The sequence below is a fragment of the Dendrobium catenatum genome, unplaced genomic scaffold, assembly GCF_001605985.2.
Source record: "Dendrobium catenatum unplaced genomic scaffold, ASM160598v2 fragScaff_scaffold_1355, whole genome shotgun sequence".
NCBI lineage: Eukaryota > Viridiplantae > Streptophyta > Magnoliopsida > Asparagales > Orchidaceae > Dendrobium > Dendrobium catenatum.
In genome coordinates this window covers 301,652-320,673 of record NW_021319817.1, presented here as the reverse complement: position 1 = coordinate 320,673, position 19,022 = coordinate 301,652, and the positions used below count along the sequence as shown (strand labels likewise).

Below are 19,022 nucleotides of genomic sequence, written 5' to 3'. Positions count from 1 at the left end.
TTTCTCCAAAAAAAAAAAATTAAGAATCCATTTGAATCTTACTAATTGTGTCATGTGTGTGTTTGCCTATATTCATTGAATTGTAAATCTGCCATTTTCTCACATTTTAAATGATTTAGACTTCATAGAAAACGAAATTTATTGAACACCACAATAAAATTTGCATTTATTTAAATCGCCTAATTTTCTTTACAGTTAAATTTTTATAAGAGTTTATTGGCATTAAATAGAGAATAAGAAAATAAAAAAACCTTTTATCTTTTTATTTTGTTCCTGTTTTAATAATCTAATTTAAATATTATTTTAGCATTTTAAATATTTAAATATATGCAATTCTTGTTGGTCTGTTTGGTTTGGAGCTTTGGCTACCAACTAAAAGGTCTTTGATTAGAGTCTTGCATATATGATATGTGTCTAAGTTTGCCTTAATTAGCCTGATTGTCCTAAAAATATAAATGATATATTCTCAAAAAATTATTTTGATCGAGCACGAATCTCGAGGCAATATCAAGCCGAACTTCAAAAATTAAATCCGGGAGCACCTAAATTCCAATTTCAATGAGCTTATAGTCAAACTGAGCGTCTCGGAAATACAAATCCAACGACACCAAACTCAACTCAATCCGAGCCCAAATGAGTCCAAATCAAGCACCCAAAATGTTGTTAGAAAGTTTATACCACAATTTGAGTTACCAAACAGTCTCCGATTTTAACAAGCTTATAGTCGAATCGAATGGCTCGACGAGACGAATCCAACAAGTTCAAGATCTCCGAAATTCCGACATCATTAAGACCAAATGTCTGACAAATGGTGCATGATCAAGGGATTCAATATCAACCGTCCATTCGACCACTTCCTATCTGCCCCAGATCTCACACCTATTTACGAGCTATGCCACTCCAAAAAATCTATAAATAGGCCTCTTATTTTTCATGAGAGGGGACCCAAGCAAGAAGGAGAGAAGAAGAAGAGAAGAAGATAAGAGAAGCATAGGAGGGAATAGCTCCTCCTCGACCACCATCGAAATTCTTCCCGCCGCCTGAACAACACCGGAGTTCGGTCAGACACTCGAGTGATGCCGTAATTCTTCCCAAGCAATATAAAAGTCCTGCTCGATGTTGGATTTCAGTACGACTTCCGCACGACACCTGAATTCTGCCCAATTTCCTTAGTGACGTCGGAACTCTGCTCGACTTTGTAATTGAATTTCAATTCAGAAGAAACTCACTGTAATATGATCGTCCTAACTTAGTGGACGAATCAGTCTCTTGTATCTCGAAGAAAATACTAGTGGAATTATTTCAACTGGGCGTGGCCCCGTGGTTTTCGTCTTTCAGGGTTTTCCACGTAAAAATCATGGTGTTTCTTTTTCTGTTCTATTTGTGTGCTGGATATCCGTATAATGCTGGAATGGAAATTTTTTTACTTTATCGCCGCGTATATTCTAGCCCGCAACAGTTTGGCACTGTCTGTGTGAAACATTATCCCACAACTTCAATTATTACTATGATAGTCAACAGGCACAGCTGTTGTATTATTAGTGCTTCTCGCTCCAACTCTCGTTAGTCCAAAAATCAGTCTATAAATCATAGACGCCTGATGTCTGCCTCCTTCTACCCCGGGGGGGAAAATGCCGTTAGAGAAGGAACCTCAGGACCTTCTTTAGAAGAGAGAATCTGAAAGATGAAAGAATCTCAGAATGAGATCCTTCAATTCCTGCAAGAGACTCGACAACCTGAACTGGAACAACGAGAGGAAGTCCTTCTCCCTCGAGATCCACCACAGGTTGAAGATGTTCAATTCGAGCATCTTCAAGCAGAGATTCCTCTTCCTCTGCCAAGAAGGTAGATACATCAGAATAACGAACTTGTTGATACAACAAGTTCTACTCATCCCTCACCTCCGGTCGACAACCTCACGTTCTTCCAGATCTCCCAGAAAACTCAGCCCAGCCACAAGTTACTAGGCTCCCTCACAATGCCCTACGTCATGAACTGCGGAGATTTGTATTGTAAGAATTCTCCTAAGAAGATGTGAGGCAAACTCTTCGACAGAGGGACTTCTAGGAGTCATCACCTCTAACTGAGGCCATACTTCAACATCCCATTCCGGATGGATTCAAAGTACCCAGCATCGAGTCTTATGATGAGACATCTAACCTGTATGAGCATATCGATCACTATAGAACCATCATGCATATTCAGCGAGCCTCGGACACCCTCCTCTGCCAGGTCTTTCCTGCCACCCTTAAAGGACATGCTCGAACGTGATTCTATTTGCTTCCATCCAGAATGATCCCCTCATTTGTCAAATTGGCCAAAGTTTTCGTCGAGCAGTTCGTAGCCAATCGAAGGATAGCTAAAGATTATTCCCACCTCTCCGGGATCCGTCAAAATGAAGGAGAATCGTTGAAGGAGTATTTTCAATGATTTTGCACTGAAGCTCGACAAATTTCAGGAGTAGATCCTGAACTATTGAGAAGGGTCTTTCTTAGAGCCCTTCGCCCTAGCGCCTTATATTCGGCATTCATGCGTGACTTCGTTCATTCATATGCTGATTTGATTCATCGTGTAGAAGCTCAAACCTCGGCAGATGAAGCCATAAATTCCCATATAAAATAATTTGAGCAAACTAATGGGAAGCGCAAGGGTTCACCTGTGACAAGTAATTCATCCTCACAACAAAAGAAGCAAGGGAGGAACAATCTACCTCCTAGGCCTCCATTGCCACGACGAGAACCTTGACAGGAGAAGGAGTACACTCCTCTCAATATATCTCGAGCAAATGTATTAATGGCTGTTCGAGATCAAGATACAGTGAAATGACCACATCTTTTGAAGCCGAACATAGGAAATAAGGATCAGTACTGTCACTTTTATCGTAGTCGTGGCCACACTACTGAAGCCTGTAGGAAACTAAAAGAGGAGATTGAAAGACTTATCCATCAAGACTATCTTCGACAGTTTATTCAGGATTCACCTACCCGAGAGAAAACTCGTCCTGCTGGGGGAAAAAATCAACAACAGAGGCCACCGATGAATAATCGAATAGCAGTTGGTGAAATTGAGATAATCATTAGAGGCCCCTTATTATCTGATCAAGTCTTTTTGGCTGAAAATGAAAATCTAACTCCAAAGAAGGCTCGTATAGATCACTCTATCACCTTTGACGATTCTGATTTAGAGCTAGTAAAAACCCCTCATTAAGATCTGCTTGTTATCAATGCAGGCACAGGTGACCCATGTTACAATGTCAAAAGAATTCTTGTGGATAATGGAAGCTCCATAGATGTCCTGTTCTGCTCCACTTTTTTCAACATGGGTCTCTCAAGAGAAAAGCTTCAACCTGTTGCAGGTCCTTTGTATAGATTTGGTAATCGACCTGTACGAGCAGAAAGGATAATCAGTCTCCCAATTATACTTGGAGAATTTCCTCGATAGTCTACACACTCCATTCAATTCATCGTTGTAAAGTCAGAATCGGCTTACAATGCTATCTTTGGGAGGCCGCTTCAGTCAATTTTTGTGATTGTTGCCTCTATACCTCACCTCAAGCTAAAGTTCCATATCCTGACAGGAGTTAGTGTGATATGTGGAGACAACAAATAGCACAAATTTGTTATCTCAGGCAGGTTAAGTCACGTGCAATGGTTATCTTGAGCATCGATGACTTTCATCTCCAGAATGAGGATATCCCTCAGAGAGCTTTCCCTGTATAAGACCTTACTACTATACCTATCTATGAAGAACATCCTTTGAGGACGGTGCAGATTGGATCACTTCTCTCAGACAATGAGAAGAAAAAATTCACAGATTTTCTATGAGAAAATAAGGATATTTTTGCATGGTGTCCGACAGATATGCCCGAAATTAACCCTGAAGTAATTGTACACTCCCTCAAAATCAATCCGACGTACAAACCAATTATCCAGAAGAAACGAAACTTTATGCCGGATCGTCAGTAAGTAATCGAATAAGAAGTGGATAAATTCTTGGAATCTGGATTTATACGGGAGGTACACTATCCTATCTGGTTAACAAATATTGTCATGGTTCGAAAGGAAAGTAGTGCATGGAGAATGTGTATAGATTATATAGATCTCAATAAAGCCTACCCGAAAGATAGCTTTCTGCTTCCTCGTATTGACCAGTTAGTCGATACCACTTCTGGACATCAGATGTTAAGCTTTATGAACGCCTACTCCGGCTATAATCAAATAAAGATGAATCATGTTGATGAAGAAGCGACAGCCTTTCAGATAGACAAAGGGCTATACTGTTATCGGGTGATGCCCTTCGGGCTCAAAAATGTTGGAGTAACTTATCAGCGCCTTATGAATAAAGTATTCAAAAACCTTATTGGGTGCACTATGGAGGTGTACGTAGATGATAAGCTGGTAAAAAGTCTCAAAAAATCTCAACATATCCTGACTTGAAGCAGTGCTTCCACTTACTGAGGCATTACAATATGCGACTCAACCCTGCTAAATGCGCTTTTGGAGCCGCTTTTGGAAAGTTTTTGGGGTTTATGGTAACCCATAGAGGGATTGAAGTCAATCCCAAAAAGATCAAGGCGCTGAAGGATATGGTGCCACAAGAAAATATCAAGGAGGTCCAAAGATTAAATGGGAGATTTACAGCACTATCTCATTTCTTGGCACGTTTAGGAGACACATATCTTCCTCAAGGTACTTAGAGGCCTCGTAGCTCTGGGTTCTAATGGATAGATGAATTTCAAGAAGCCTTTGAACAGCTAAGAAAGTATTTGGCTTCCCCACCACTACTTTCTAAACCAACGTTAGGAGAAAGATTGTATTTGTACCTAGCTATTTCTACCCAAGCTATTAGTTCAGTTCTAATACGAGAGGAAAATACTGTGCAACGCATCATCTACTATGTCAGTAAGATTCTATCTGAAACAGATGGACGTTATCCCCTACAGATAAAACAACATTGGTGTTAGTTTATTCTGCCAGAAAACTACGCACCTACTTTTAATCCCATTCGATTGGGATTTACATAAATCTGCCACTAAAAAGTATTTTGCAGAAACCAGAAGCATCGGGTAGGATCGTTAAGTGGTTTGTAGAGCTGGGAGAATTTGACATCCACTAACTTGCTTAGGCCCGATATCATGTCTCAAGCACTTTGCAGATTTTGTAGTTGAGTGCACCATCCCAATATTTGATGTTCAACCAAGTACTTTGTCTTTTCCTCCATGATGAACGTTGTATGTCGATGGAGCTTCTGAAAGTTTCGGCGCTGGGGCTGGGATTTTATTGATCTCTCCACAGAAAGTTACTCTTGAATATGGGCTCCGACTCAAGTTTCCATCAACAAACAACACAATAGAATACGAGGCCCTTATTGCTGGATTAAGACTAGCAATTGATTGTGAGGTGCAGAACTAGTAGTCTACACTGATTCTCAACTAGTCGCCTCTCAGGTGAAGGGAGAGTTTGATATCCACAATCCACAACTGGCCCAGTATTGTAGCATTGTGAAGTTACTCTTAGCCCGCATAAGCATGCATATCCTCTGAGAGTAAAATGCGAGAGCAGATGCTCTTTCAAAACTTACAACATTAACAACGGGAGATGTTTATAAAAGAAGATGTATCGAGGAGATCCACTTCCCAAGTATTCAAGATCCATGGGCCATATAATCAATCGATAAATCAAGAGAAGCTTCTTGGATCAATCCCATCTAATCTTTTCTTTAGGATGGACTACTACTTGAAGAACCCATGGCTGCAACACGACTTCAAAGACAAGCAGGAAATTTTACCATTATTGGTGATGAGTTGTATAAACGCTCCTTTACTGGACCGTGTCTCAAGTGTCTCCCACCTTCAGAAGCTGATTACGCACTCTGAGAAGTTCATCCAATAGTATGCAGAGAACATATGGAAGGAAGAGCATTGACTTACAAAATTATGAGACAGTGATTCTATTGGCCTATAATGAAACAGGTTGCACTTGAGTTTGTACAAAAGTGTGAAAACTGCCAGTTACTTTCCAATCTCACTCATACACTTGCTCTGGAACTTGCATCACTTCAGAACCCTTGGCCTTTTGCTCAATGAGGAATTAATATAATGGGACCCTTACCTATAGCCACTGAACAACGAAAATTCATTATCTTGGCTATAGATTACTTCACCAAATGGGTGGAGGCAGAACCTTTGGCAAAAATTACTGAAGCAAATGTTAAGCAATTCTTTTGAAAGAATATAATCTTTCGCTTTGGAATTCCTACAACAGTCATCACTGACAACGGGACACAGTTTACTAGAAATATATTTACATCTTTTTATAAAGATTTTCATATTCAGCTCGTCCACACAGCTATCGCCCATCCTCAAGAAAATGGGCAAATGGAGATTACAAATCGAACAATTCTGAAAAGGTTGAAGACAAACCTAGGTAAGGCTGGGGGGCAATGAGCTGAAGAACTCCCTAATGTCCTCTGTGCTTATCGGACCACTACCAGAACTCCTACAGGAGAAACCCCATATAACCTCTGTTTCAATTCAGAAGCAATCATACCGATTGATATTGTAGTCCCGAGCAACAAAGTTCAGACTTTTAACTTCAATAATAACAAGGAGAGGCTCAGGACAAATTTAGATCTCCTCCATTAAGTAAGAGATGAAGCCTCACTCAGAATTGCTGCGCACCACCAAAGAATCGCTCGTCACTACAATCGGGAATTTAGTTCTGTGAAGCATCAAAGCCGTTGGAAAAGGCCCTCAGCGTAATAAGCTCTCCCCCCTCTGGGAGGGTCCTTATTTGGTGGTGGTTATGGTCGAGCCTGGAACCTTCAAATTGAAGGATGCTAGTGGAAAAATGCTCCCCCGAACTTGGAATGTGGGCAACCTTCGTAAGTACTATCAGTAGGAATTGATATTACTATTTATTTGGTGTTGTGTTGTTCATAGTGTTTGTCTTGCGTTATGTCCCCTCAAGTAGTTATGCTTTGTATCTTTCAAGTTTTTCGTACACCCATTATGTTTCTATTATAGAAGAACGCTTTTTCTGTATCCCTAAGTCTTATTAGGGAATTATTATTTTGTCTTATATAAGACAATAATGTGGTGTTCACCTTATCGTGATATTATCTCTTCTCCTCAAACTCTTTTCTCAGTGATTCGAGAAATACACAATTAATATTGTATCTCAATCACTAGACGACCAATCCCAGGGGGATCTGGTCCGACCTCTTCCATACAGGTTAAAATCATCAAGTAAATGCTTTGATTAACAATCTCGGATAGGTCAAGATATCCAAGGAGGATATATATATACAAAAGAAAAGGAGGAAGAGTGAACTCACCAACTCATCAACTCGTCGATGATCAATACACTTATGTTTCAAAACATTTTCTAGAATGTGTATCTTAGATGGAGAGAAACGAGGACCTTTGTTGGCGACTGTCAAAATTTCATCCGCCTTCTTCTTCTTTAACGCCTGCAAATCTTCCTCACTCTCTAGTCGCTTGGATTGACCTTTTTAGGCCTCTGGAACTTTCACATATTTCTTCAGCAATTGTGCATGTGATATTTCTGCTTGACTATATAATCTCATCTTGAACAAGTAATCTTCATCTATGTATATGCTCAAATAACACACCTCATAACGTAGGGCATCAATATCAGGAAGCATTAGAATCTTCAATAAATCTTTCACTCCAATATGAAGGGGGGCGGGTAACTCCTTCAACTTTCTCCATTTTTCTTGAAGGCTCCAATCATTTTGCACAAAAAAGAAGTCGCTAATCCAATCTTTCGACGGGTCTCGAGTGCGAATATCCAACCACTTGGAACTGAATGAGATATAACCCTGCGTATCATAAAGCTACGCCCCATCCGAGAAAGACATTATGAAGAAAACACCACTCCACGATCTCTTAAAAGCATAATCAGGCCCATTACGATCGACATGGCCCTGTAGGAGAATTGAGATAAACTCACTCCATAGAATGTCAGAATGTCAACTAATTCAAGAGATGGTGAAAACCGCAGCCCCGCTCACAAACTGAATTCGTACACCGTCACATATCATGAGGGAGGAAAGCAGACATGATCAGATTTTGCCAGCACCTTCATCACCAGAACATTAGGAAAATAGAATTTTTTTTCTAAAAGAAATAAAGGAATCATCAGTGATGGTGGAGATAACATTATCAATCTTCGATGCCTTGTGAGTCTTCTTCGCACCCTTAGATCGGGCGACAGGACAATCTTCTGTGGCGGGAGGATTTTTTTGTGGATGCGTGATCACCCATTTCAATTCTTTTACTAAAGAGGGGCACAAATCTGAGTAGGGAAAATCACATACGAAAGATAGCAGAAAGCCTCTAGAGTAGAAAGAAAATGGGGGAGAAAGAAAGAAGAGGAGGAGAAGTATACAACTTATGTACAATAGGAGGGGCGCTGAGTCGAGTAGGGAAAGTCACCTACTCAAAAAAAGTGGAAAACCTCAACTGTCAGAGAGCCAGAGGGAGAAGAAGAGAAGGTGCAATTTTTCTATAGGCCTTGGCGGTCTATTTATAGTCTTTATGGGAGAAGAAGGCAGTTTAAGACATTTTTGAATTTCCAAAGTTTTTCTAAATTTTTTTGATTTTTTTTTAGAATTTTTTACGAGCAAAAAATTGCTAAAAACGATGGTTCGGCTACTCAGTCCATTCCGGGTCCAATTTTTCCCTCCGGGAAGACCAAATCGGACGTTTTTGGGGTCCCTTGGACCATTTTTCGACGTTCCGGACTCAATTTTGTCACTTTCAGAGCCATTTGAGGCTCCTACGCACAAGTTTGATTCTGACTCACTCGAATTTTTTTTTTCAAACTTTGTGACACATATTTTCGGACTCCTGAAGCTATGACATCCAAAAATAGGGGGCAACAGATATATTCTCAAAAAATTATTTTGATCGAGCATGAATCTCGAGGCAATATCAAGCATGAAACTTCAAAAATTAAATTAGGGAGCACCTGAACTCTGATTTTAGCGAGCTTATGGTCAAACTGAGCGTCTTAGAAATACGAACCCAATAACACCAAACTCAACTCAATCCGAGCCCAAATGAGCCTAAATCAAGCACCCAAAATGCTGTTGAAAAGTTCATAACACAATTTGAGTTACAAAATGGTCTCCGATTTTAACGAGCTTATAGTCAAATTGAACGGCTCGACGAGACGAATCCAACGAGCCCAAGATTATCAAATTTTAACATCATTAAGAACTTCATATGTCTAACGAACGGTGCATGATCAAGGGATTCAATATCAACCGTCCATTCAACTACTCCCTCTTTGCCTCTGATCTCACACCAATTTACGAGCTATGCCACTCCAAAAAATCTATAAATAGACCCCTCATTTCTCATGAGAGGGGACCCAAGCAAGAAAGAGAGAAGAAGAAGAGAAGGAGAGAAGAGAAGCATAGGAGGGAATAGCTCCTCCTCGACCACCGCCGGAATTCTTCCCGTTGCCTCAACAATGCTGGAGTTCGGCCAAACACTCGAGTGACGCAAGAATTCTTCCCAAGTAATATAAAAGTCCTGTGCGACGTTGGATTTCAGTACGACTTCCAGATGACACCTGAATTCTGCCTAATTTCCTTAGTGACGTCGGAACTCTGCTCGACTTTGTAACTGAATTTCAATTCAGAAGAAACTCACTGTAATCTGATCATCCTAACTTGACGGACAAATCAGTCTCTTGTATCTCAAATAAAAAAATAGTGGAATTATTTCAACTGGGCGTGGCCCCGTGGTTTTTTCCCTTTTCAGGCTTTTCCACGTAAAAATCCTAGTGTTTCTTTTTCAGTTCTATTTGTGTGCTAGATATCTGTACAACGCTTAGACGAAAATTTTTTAACTTTATCGCCACATATATTCTATCCCGCAACAATAAATATTTTTAAATACCAGCTAGTTAGCTTATCCACACTTAGGTTCTATTTGGAAATTTTTTCTCACTGGTTTACATTTCGACAACCATCACAATTTTGTTTGGCTTTTATTTTATTGCAACTTTCTCACAACATTTTGCCTATTTCTATGGTGAAAAATGTTATTTGCAACTAGATTTTTTTTATTATAAATGCTTTGAAGATATTCTATTATCAAGTGAATCATTATAGGTTGTCTGATATAACACTCCTAATTTAACCTAGATCTTCTCCATATTTACGAAGCATGAAAATCTCAAGATCTATAAATAAACACTTTCTTCCCACATTAAAGGAGGCTTAGACCTTGGGCAAGAGATCAAGAAAGCTATTAGGCTTGAAGAATCGCAAAGCTCCACCCCAACAACATCGTCGGCTAACCCTCGCCGACTAGCCATCACTGTTGAACCTCCACCAAATCATCGTTGTTGGACCTCTGTCAAGCCACCACCGTTGGGTAGACCTCAAACTACCATCGTCTGAAGAAAATTATCCCGCTTACCATAGTCGCCTACAAACTATGGTCCCTCTGATCACCATCGCCAGATGACTATGGTCCCATCGACCACTAGCATCGGTTGACATGGAGCCTTGACCACCATTACTCGTCGACTACATTACCTCCATCCACAACTACCCACCAACTATGTTACCTCTGACCGCCATCGCCCACCGTCTACGGTCTCTCCAACCACCGTCGCCTGCTAACTACGGTCCCTTCGACCATCGACTATGGTTCCTTTTATTACCGTGTCCCGCCGATTACTGTCCCTCTAATCACCATAACTGTATAGTCTGAATTAGACATTTTTGGGATTTATGGAACCATTTTTTGACTTTCTGAATCCTATTTTAGCACTTTCAAAGTTCAACAGAGCCTTTATAATAAAATTCAAGTAATTTTAAATATTTCAGAGAGTTATTTTTTTTAATAATTATTGCTTCGACCAATACTTTAGGACATCTAACATTTACAATTAAAGATATTTTACTTGATTTATGGCCACATTAAAAGATCCACGCTGATGTCGAGGGAGTGAACACTCTTAATTTTAAAAAAATTATAATTTTGTGATTCAAATAATTTGAAAAGTTGTGATATGTATTTTCACACTTCTGGGGTTTCGACATTAAAAAAAAAGAGGCAATCTATATATCATAAAGAAATTATCTTGATTGGGTATGAATCTCGAGGAAAAGTTAAGTTGAAAACTTTCGAAATTAAATCTGAGACCATCCAAAATTCGATTTCAACAAACTTACAATTGAATTGAACGTTTAGAAAATATGAACCCAACGACACCAAATTTGACTCAATCCGAACCCAAATGGGTCCAAAATCGAAGACCCAAAATGCCTTTGGAAGGTTCAAACCATAATTTGGATTAACAAACAAATTTCAAAAGTGACATGCTTATAATCAATTCGAGCAGCTCAATGAGACAAATCCAATGAGCCAAAGATCATCAAATTCTATTATAATTAAGATATTCAAATGCCCAATAAATAGTTAATGATCAAGGGGATCAATATGTAACATCCCAAAGTCTTAACTATCGAGATATTGTCTGTTTTGGCCAAAGAGCCTCATGATTTTATTTTGTTGGTATAACTTCTCGGTAGATCACCCATATAGAATTACTCTAGGAAGAGCATGCTTAATTACGGGGTTTCTTACAAAAAATTTAACTATTACACCAAAGGCGCCTTGATGTTTAAGAGTTAGATTTCTTTTACTTAAGGAGTTTCACAATCTCCCCCACTTAAGTAACTGACATTCTCGTCAGCATTTGTATCCCAGAATCATCTACCTGGCAGATTGGACTCTCGAGGTGACTCCTACAAGTTCAAATGGTGGCTTCCATCATGTAGCACTTTTTCTCATAAATGATTCAAGAGGTGGCTCCCATGGCGTAGCACTTTATCTTGTATGACACTTAGCTCCCATCTTCCAGCAAGTGTATTGCTCTGATACCATTTGTAACAACCCAAACTTTGAACTATTGCGATATTATTCTCTTTAGCTAAAGAGCCTCATGATTTTATCATGTTGGTATAACTTCCTAGTAGGTCATTCATCCTAGAATTGCTCTGAGATGAGCTTGCTTAACTACGAAGTTTCTTACAAAAATTCTAGTCATTACACCAAAAGGCACCTCAATATTTAAAAGTTAGCTTTCTTTTACTTGAAGAGTTTCACATAATATCGACTGTTTATTCAAACAACTCCAAACTTACCCTTGATCTTCCACCTATTTATTGGCCATGTTACTAAATAAGTTTCTTTGACCTTAATCATCCATCGACTACAGTCCTTGAACAACTATTACTTAACAAGGATCCTCCAATCACCAGTGTCCGATAATAATCTTTTCAACCTTCATCGCCTGCCGACTATGATCCTTAGAACACCATTGTCAAACTTTGATACTTGATCCACCATCATCAGACTATAATTCTTCGACCATCGTCACTGAACTACAATCCTTACAACCATTATCACCCATCGACTATGGTGTTTCGACCTTGATCACTGATTACCATGCTTTGACCTTTTCGCCTATTGACTGTGGTCCTCCACCGTTGTCATTAACCAACAATAATACTTTTGACATACTTCACAAGCCAACTACGATCTTCTGACCTTTGTCGCCAGCCAATTGCATCCCTTTAGCTTATAATATTTTGGCTATTATCACCTGATTACTCCAACGCCTAATGGCTTCTTTACCTACTATCAAAAATAATGCAAACATATACCATCACTTATAGGATCGATGTATACCATCGACATCAACTCTCATTCACACTTCTATTTATATTGGATTTCTACTAAAAGACTCTTTCAACATCAATATTATAGTATGTTCTTTGCATTGTATGAATATCTTCTCTAAAGGAAGTTCATCATTTGTAATCAATGATAAATAGTAGTTGAATCATTTTTAACATGTCAGATCCTATGATTTTTCCCTTTCTTAAATTTCATACATTAAAAATCTCTTGTCTCTTACCGTTCATGAGATCCTTTCTTATATGTGTGTACCAGATCTTTATGCAAAACTATGATGTTAAACTCTATATCTTTCTATTACAGCAAATATTCAAGCATATAATGATGATATATATAGATATGTGTTAATTAAAAAAAAAATTAATTTTAACAATTAATATAAGTTAATTAAAATTATTATCTTAAGTTAATGAATATTATATTTTAATGTTGGCCATTACAAGAGATTGATAAAATGAAGGGATATAGAGATGAGGATGCTTAGGTGAATAAATGATTTTGCTCTTAGAGACATAATGCAAAATGAGTTTATATCTTATAAAGTTGGAGTAGCTCTAGTGGGAGATAAGATTAGATAGAGTCGTTTTAGAGATGATTTGGTCATATGAAAATATCAACCTTTCAATAACTCGATTAAAAGACTTATTAGATCTAATTTATGTTAAGAAAGATAAATATAGACCTAGATAGACCTGGTTAAAAGTTAGTAAAAATAATTTTTTTAACTAGATTTAAATAACAATTTGACCTTAAAAGGAAATGACAAAAAGAAAAAAAAAATTTCATGTAGGCATGTAGCCAATCTCACATAGTGAGATAAACACTTGACATTATTATCATATCAAATTAATTTGTTTAAAAATAAATAAATAAATAAATAAGTATTATTATTTATGATATTTAATTAAACATATTAAAATAAAAATAAAATAGTTATAAGAAAATAGTTCAATTATATGAATTTCAAAGAATTTCAAATAATTTCAGTTTAATTAAATATAATATTTATAACGCTAAATAATTTTTTTAATTCAATCCATATAAAATTTATAAACCTGCATAAATGCTACTTATTTAAATCTTATTCCTCCCAACCAATCAGCCTTTGAGTACCGTTGTACCAGCAAACGTCCAAAAACTACTTGAGGGACAGAGAGAAACAGGAGCGGTTTTACCTTTCCCGAGATGCGTCGCAATTCGCCGAGGAGGCAAGAGAGGAAGGATGACTTGCCGGATCCGACGGTGCCAACGACGGCAGCGAGGGAGCCGCGGCGGATCCGGACGTTCACACCCTTTAGAACCGCCGCATCGGCTTCAGCGATATCGTCGTCCCAAGCGAACATGCCGTCGCAGACCTCCACAGCTGGGGCGTCGACGGCGTTGCAGCCAGTCACTTTTTCTACGGCGGCATCCTGGATTTCGCTGCTTGTCATATAGGAATCCAGTCGCTCCAGCGAGATCATGGCCTGCGAGGCCGATATCAGCGCTTGTGGGAAGTTGCGCATCGGTTCCTGCAAGATCTTGAATAAAGAAGTGGCTGTAAAGACAATGCCAGCATCAAGGCGGGCACCGAAGGCCACGCAGGTGCCGAAAACGAGGGAAGAGAGGATCACAGGCGCGCTCCAGAGCACGATAATGTTCGAGGCGACGGAGTACAAGAAGCGGGAAAGCCAGCCGAATTCCTCGGAGCGGAAGCCCTGTATCCGTTTGTTGAAATGCTCTTCCCAGGCCTGGAACTTGATGACGCGCATGTAGTTGAGCATTTCGTTGGTGGCCTTCATGCGCTTGTCGCGCATGCCCATGAGGAAGAACTGGCAGCGGTTGTTGCGCTTGGTGCCGAAAACGACGAAGACCATTATAGCGATTATACCAACTACAGCGGAGGTGACTGAGAGACCAAGATAAGCATAGAGAAGGGAGAGGGCGACGCCAACTTGTAAGGGCATTAGCCAGATGTAGTGGATTTGGAGCATCATGTCGGAGAGCTGCTGGGCGTCGACAGCCATGTAGTTAACGATCATGCCGAGGCCGTGAGATTGGCGTGCAGAGCATGAGAGACGGAGGCCCTTGCGGTACAGGGCAGTGATGAGGGTGGAGCGGATAAGCATTCCCGTCTTCTGGGAGTGGAAGTTGTATTGGTGGGAACAGAGGACCTCGACGAACTTGGCGGAAAGGAGTGCAAGGCAGAGGTAGTACCCCTCGTAGATGTAAGAGCGTTGGCCGGAGGCGAAGTCAACGAAGCGACTGATTAAGGTAGGGCCGATGTACATCACGCAGAGGCGTACGACGGCCAGAGAAGCGGTGTGGAGGAGCTGCGGCCAGAAGCATCGGAGGAGTGTTGCGCGGACAGGGTGGTTGGATTTGATAGCGGGATTAGGCCACTTTGAGGCGAAGAGGTTGTACAGCCGCTCTGCACGGTGGTTCCACGAGAGGGATGGAACGTCCTCGAGCTTGAGAGGGGTTTTGTAGCCCTTGGTTAGAAGGGGATTCATCCAGCTCCAGGTGAGTCGAGAGAAGATGGAAGCAGTGCTGTAGCCAGTTACATTGGTTTTGTTTTGGGAGTTGTAGATTTCTGCAGTTGACGAAGAGACAGGGGATGATGGAAGAGGATGGATGCCGGTAGAAGGGGAGATGGCAAAGACGAGGAGAGCCGCGAAGAAGAGGACGAAGATGACGGAGACGATGTCGTCAGGCAGAATGGAGGAGGATGAGGAGAAGGATAGGCGAATGATGGCGGTGCTGGATAGAGGAAGAGAGATGATAAAGGAGGCGATCCAGTAAAGGCGGAGTGTTAATGGGTGTGAAATGGCGTGGAAGCGCTTCTCGTGGGCGATGATGGCCACGGCTGCGACGTTTGAGAGGAATTGGAGGAAGAGGGTAATGGATTGAACGAGGCGCAAGGAGAGGGGGGAGGAGGCGTCGAGGATACCGAGAATGGAAAGGACAAAGAAGGCAACGCCAAGTAGGGCGGAGAGGGCAAGAGGGAGGTTGAAGCGCCAGGTTGTTCGAACGTCAGAGGATGTGAAGGAATCAGGAAGGAAAGGTTTAGTGGCGTCGGAGATCGATTTTTTGGGGCGTCGGTGGCTGCTGAGGAGCTTCAGGACAACGAAGACTAGGAGGGATATGAGGAAGAGGAGGTCAATCAATGAGAAGACGACACGTTGTGCACATGGCGAAAGGAAGGTGAAGGAGAGCCACTCGCCGACGCCAGCTCCTTTCGGAGGGGAGCAGGCAAGATAGGTGAGCCACGACATGCTAGCCGTCGAGGGGTTCTCCGGTTGCAGCGCACTCCGTCCCACCGTAAGAGGAGAAGATCGACGATGATAAATTAATGTGTTGGAGGAAAACAGATTCGGAGATTTCATTAGAGAGGCGCAATGCAATTGGTATTCTAGAAGACGTGGACAACGAGAAATAATTCTGTGCGGACTTCGATTATAAAGCTGTGTTGGTAATGTCAAGTACTGTTATTAACTTAATAGATATACCGATTTCATTCCAATTATTAACTTAATAGATATACCGATTTCATTCCATCTGAATGAATTTGCAACAGAAAAAGATCTATATCTTGAATAAATTTAATTTTTTTTTTGAAGAAATGCAATATGCATTATTGAGAAAAAAAGAACTAGTTACAAACATCAAAAGGATGATATTCTTCCTTGATTAAATTAACCATCAAGGGAGGGATATCATCAAAAGAAAAGCTATCAAAATAGAAACTATTCTCTAAAGTCATAGTAGCACAGAAGTTGGCTACCTTATTACATTTCCTATAAGCATGTAAAAAGACAACTTTATTGAAATCATTCACAAATAAAGAATCCCTTACCGATTTGAAGTCCATAATCCCTTTATTTTGCTTCAAGGAGTTTTGAATGTAGGTGATAACTATCACTTTCCACAATCACCCCTTTATAGTCCCGCATCCAGCTTTTGACATAATCCTTGACTGAAAGAATTGATCCCATTTCCCGCTGTGTTATGTCCCAATGAATCATCTTCTTCCCAAATGCAAGACAATTTGGAAGATAAAACGATGAAAAATCTGCACTTATTTTTGTTTTCCAAAACAATTTGAAAGCTAACAGTGCAAATTCATCGTCTTTGAATCTTCCTGTTTTCCAAGCATTTTTGAAGTAGGATATGATATTTGAATTATCCCCTTCTATGATAATTCCTTTGTATTTGAACATCCAATCTTTTATTTCCTCCTTTAGAGAATGAATGGCAAGCATTTCCAATTGAGCTATATCATAATGTTGAATAGTTTTTCCATAAGCAAATAAGAATCTTCCATAGCTATCACGAAATACAGCGGCAATTCCAGCTTTGTAAGAGGATAAAAGAGATGCATCAACGTTAACCTTTAGCCAATTGGGTGGAGGAGGATGCCAAGTTTTAGACAGTCTTGCCGACTGATTAACATCCCAATAGCCCAAGTTGAATTGATTAAATTTCAGAGAGACCATGGATTGGCAAATAACATTAGAAGCTAAGAAAGTTGAATTATCTTCAACTCCATCATGAATAAACTTGTTTCTACTTTTCCAAGCAAGAAACACAATATTACAATATAAGCTCACCATTAATCCTTTCTTCGTAATGTTGGATTCAATCCAGTTAATACATTGATTCTCTACTTCAAATGAAGGAATGTAGAATCCCCAATTATTTAAAATCTGGATAATTTCCTTCACTTTGCTGCAGCCACAGATTAAGTGTTCTACATCTTCTCTAGCATCACAACCCCTTGGGCAATTTGAATTCTGGATTAATCCTCTGTAGCAAAGAAAATGGAGAGTTGGAATGGCATTTCTGTTCAACCTCCACCAGAAAAACTCCACCCTATTGTTCAGATTAGCTTTAATGATCCATCTCCATTTTAAATCATCTTCTAACTGTTCAGCTTCGGCTTTACAGATTAATCCTGGAATTGTCAATCCAGAATTTTCTATTTTATCCAATTCCAAATTGTCTTCTAAGCTTATTTGTTAATTCCAAAGGTGGATAACCCCATGATACCTTCTAACTATAGACCTATAAGTCTATGCAATACGATCTACCAAAGTGGTGGCTAGAATTATTTTGAATAGAATAAAATTGGTTATTCCAAATCTTATTTCTATGGAGCAAACAGCTTTCATCAAAGGGAGATCTCTATCTGATCATATCTTAGTGGCTTCAAGAAGTTTTTCATAAGCTTCGTGGTTTCTAAAGCTTCCAAAGGCTTTGTTTATTTCAAAGTGGACATGAACAAGCTTATGATTCCATGGCTTGGTCTTCACTTAAGAAAGGATATTAGAGTACTTCAACTTTCTCTCTCAGATTTTCTAAATTAATAATGGATTGTGTAGAAGATCCCCAAATTCTCTATCACATCAATGGAAAATGCACAAATTGGATTTTAGCTAAAAATGGATTTCGTCTCAAGGATGTTCATTATCCCCCATCCTATTTATTCTATGCTCTCAACTCCTATCCAATGCATTTCATCAAAGCTCATGTGGTATTCAAGGTAAATTCGAATGGTCCTAGAATTTCCCATTTTATTATATGCTGATGACGTGGTCATTTCTCTAAAGCTAATAGAAAAGAAGTGGTGGAAGTAAAGCAAATTCTACATAAGTTATGTGAATGGACAGGACAAAAAATTAATTATGAAAAATCTATGTGTTTATTTGGGAAGCATGAAAGAAAAGAAATTAAAGAAAAAAATATCTAATATCATGGGCTTTAAACAAGTGAAGGAGTTCAATTATCTCGGGATAAAGTTGACACTAAGAAGCCTGAGAAGAGAGGATTTCCAATTCATTATTGATAAATCCATGAGAAACAATCAACAAGGGAATAAAAACCTTTCTATTCTTGGAGATTACTTTGGTAAAATCAGTTTTATTAGCTCTTCCTTCTTATCATGCTACTCACTCTTTAATTCCAAAAATGCTGCTGGAAGAACTTGATAGAATTTGCAAGAATTTCATCTGGAACAAGAAGAATGGTAGAAAAGGATTGCATTACATTAGCTGGCCAGATTTGTGTAAACCTGTTGAATTCGGAGGCCGCGGTTTACAACCTAACATCTCTAAAACTTCGGCTTTGAGAGCATGAATTGCCTGGAGATTCATTAATAATAAGCATTCCTTGTTACATATGATCATGGCTTCAAAATATGGTGAAAAACTGGAAAGAGGATATTCAAATTGCTGTAGATCCACAGCTTTTAAAATACTGAAAGAAGGGCTCAAAATGCTAAAACCAATTGTAAGAT

General features: G+C 39.5%; 1 protein-coding gene across 1 annotated transcript in view; it reads right to left on the bottom strand.

Moving 5' to 3' along the window:
* The window catches only part of LOC110107572 (ABC transporter C family member 4), a 46,827-nt gene extending 30,656 nt beyond the window's left edge, over positions 1–16,171 (bottom strand). The window contains exon 1 of the mRNA XM_020837845.2: positions 13,924–16,171. Within this exon, the coding sequence (XP_020693504.1) occupies positions 13,924–16,113 (2,190 nt within the window). The 5' untranslated portion in view covers positions 16,114–16,171. The remainder of the gene's footprint in view (positions 1–13,923) is intronic.
* Between the last annotated feature and the right edge of the window lie 2,851 nt (positions 16,172–19,022).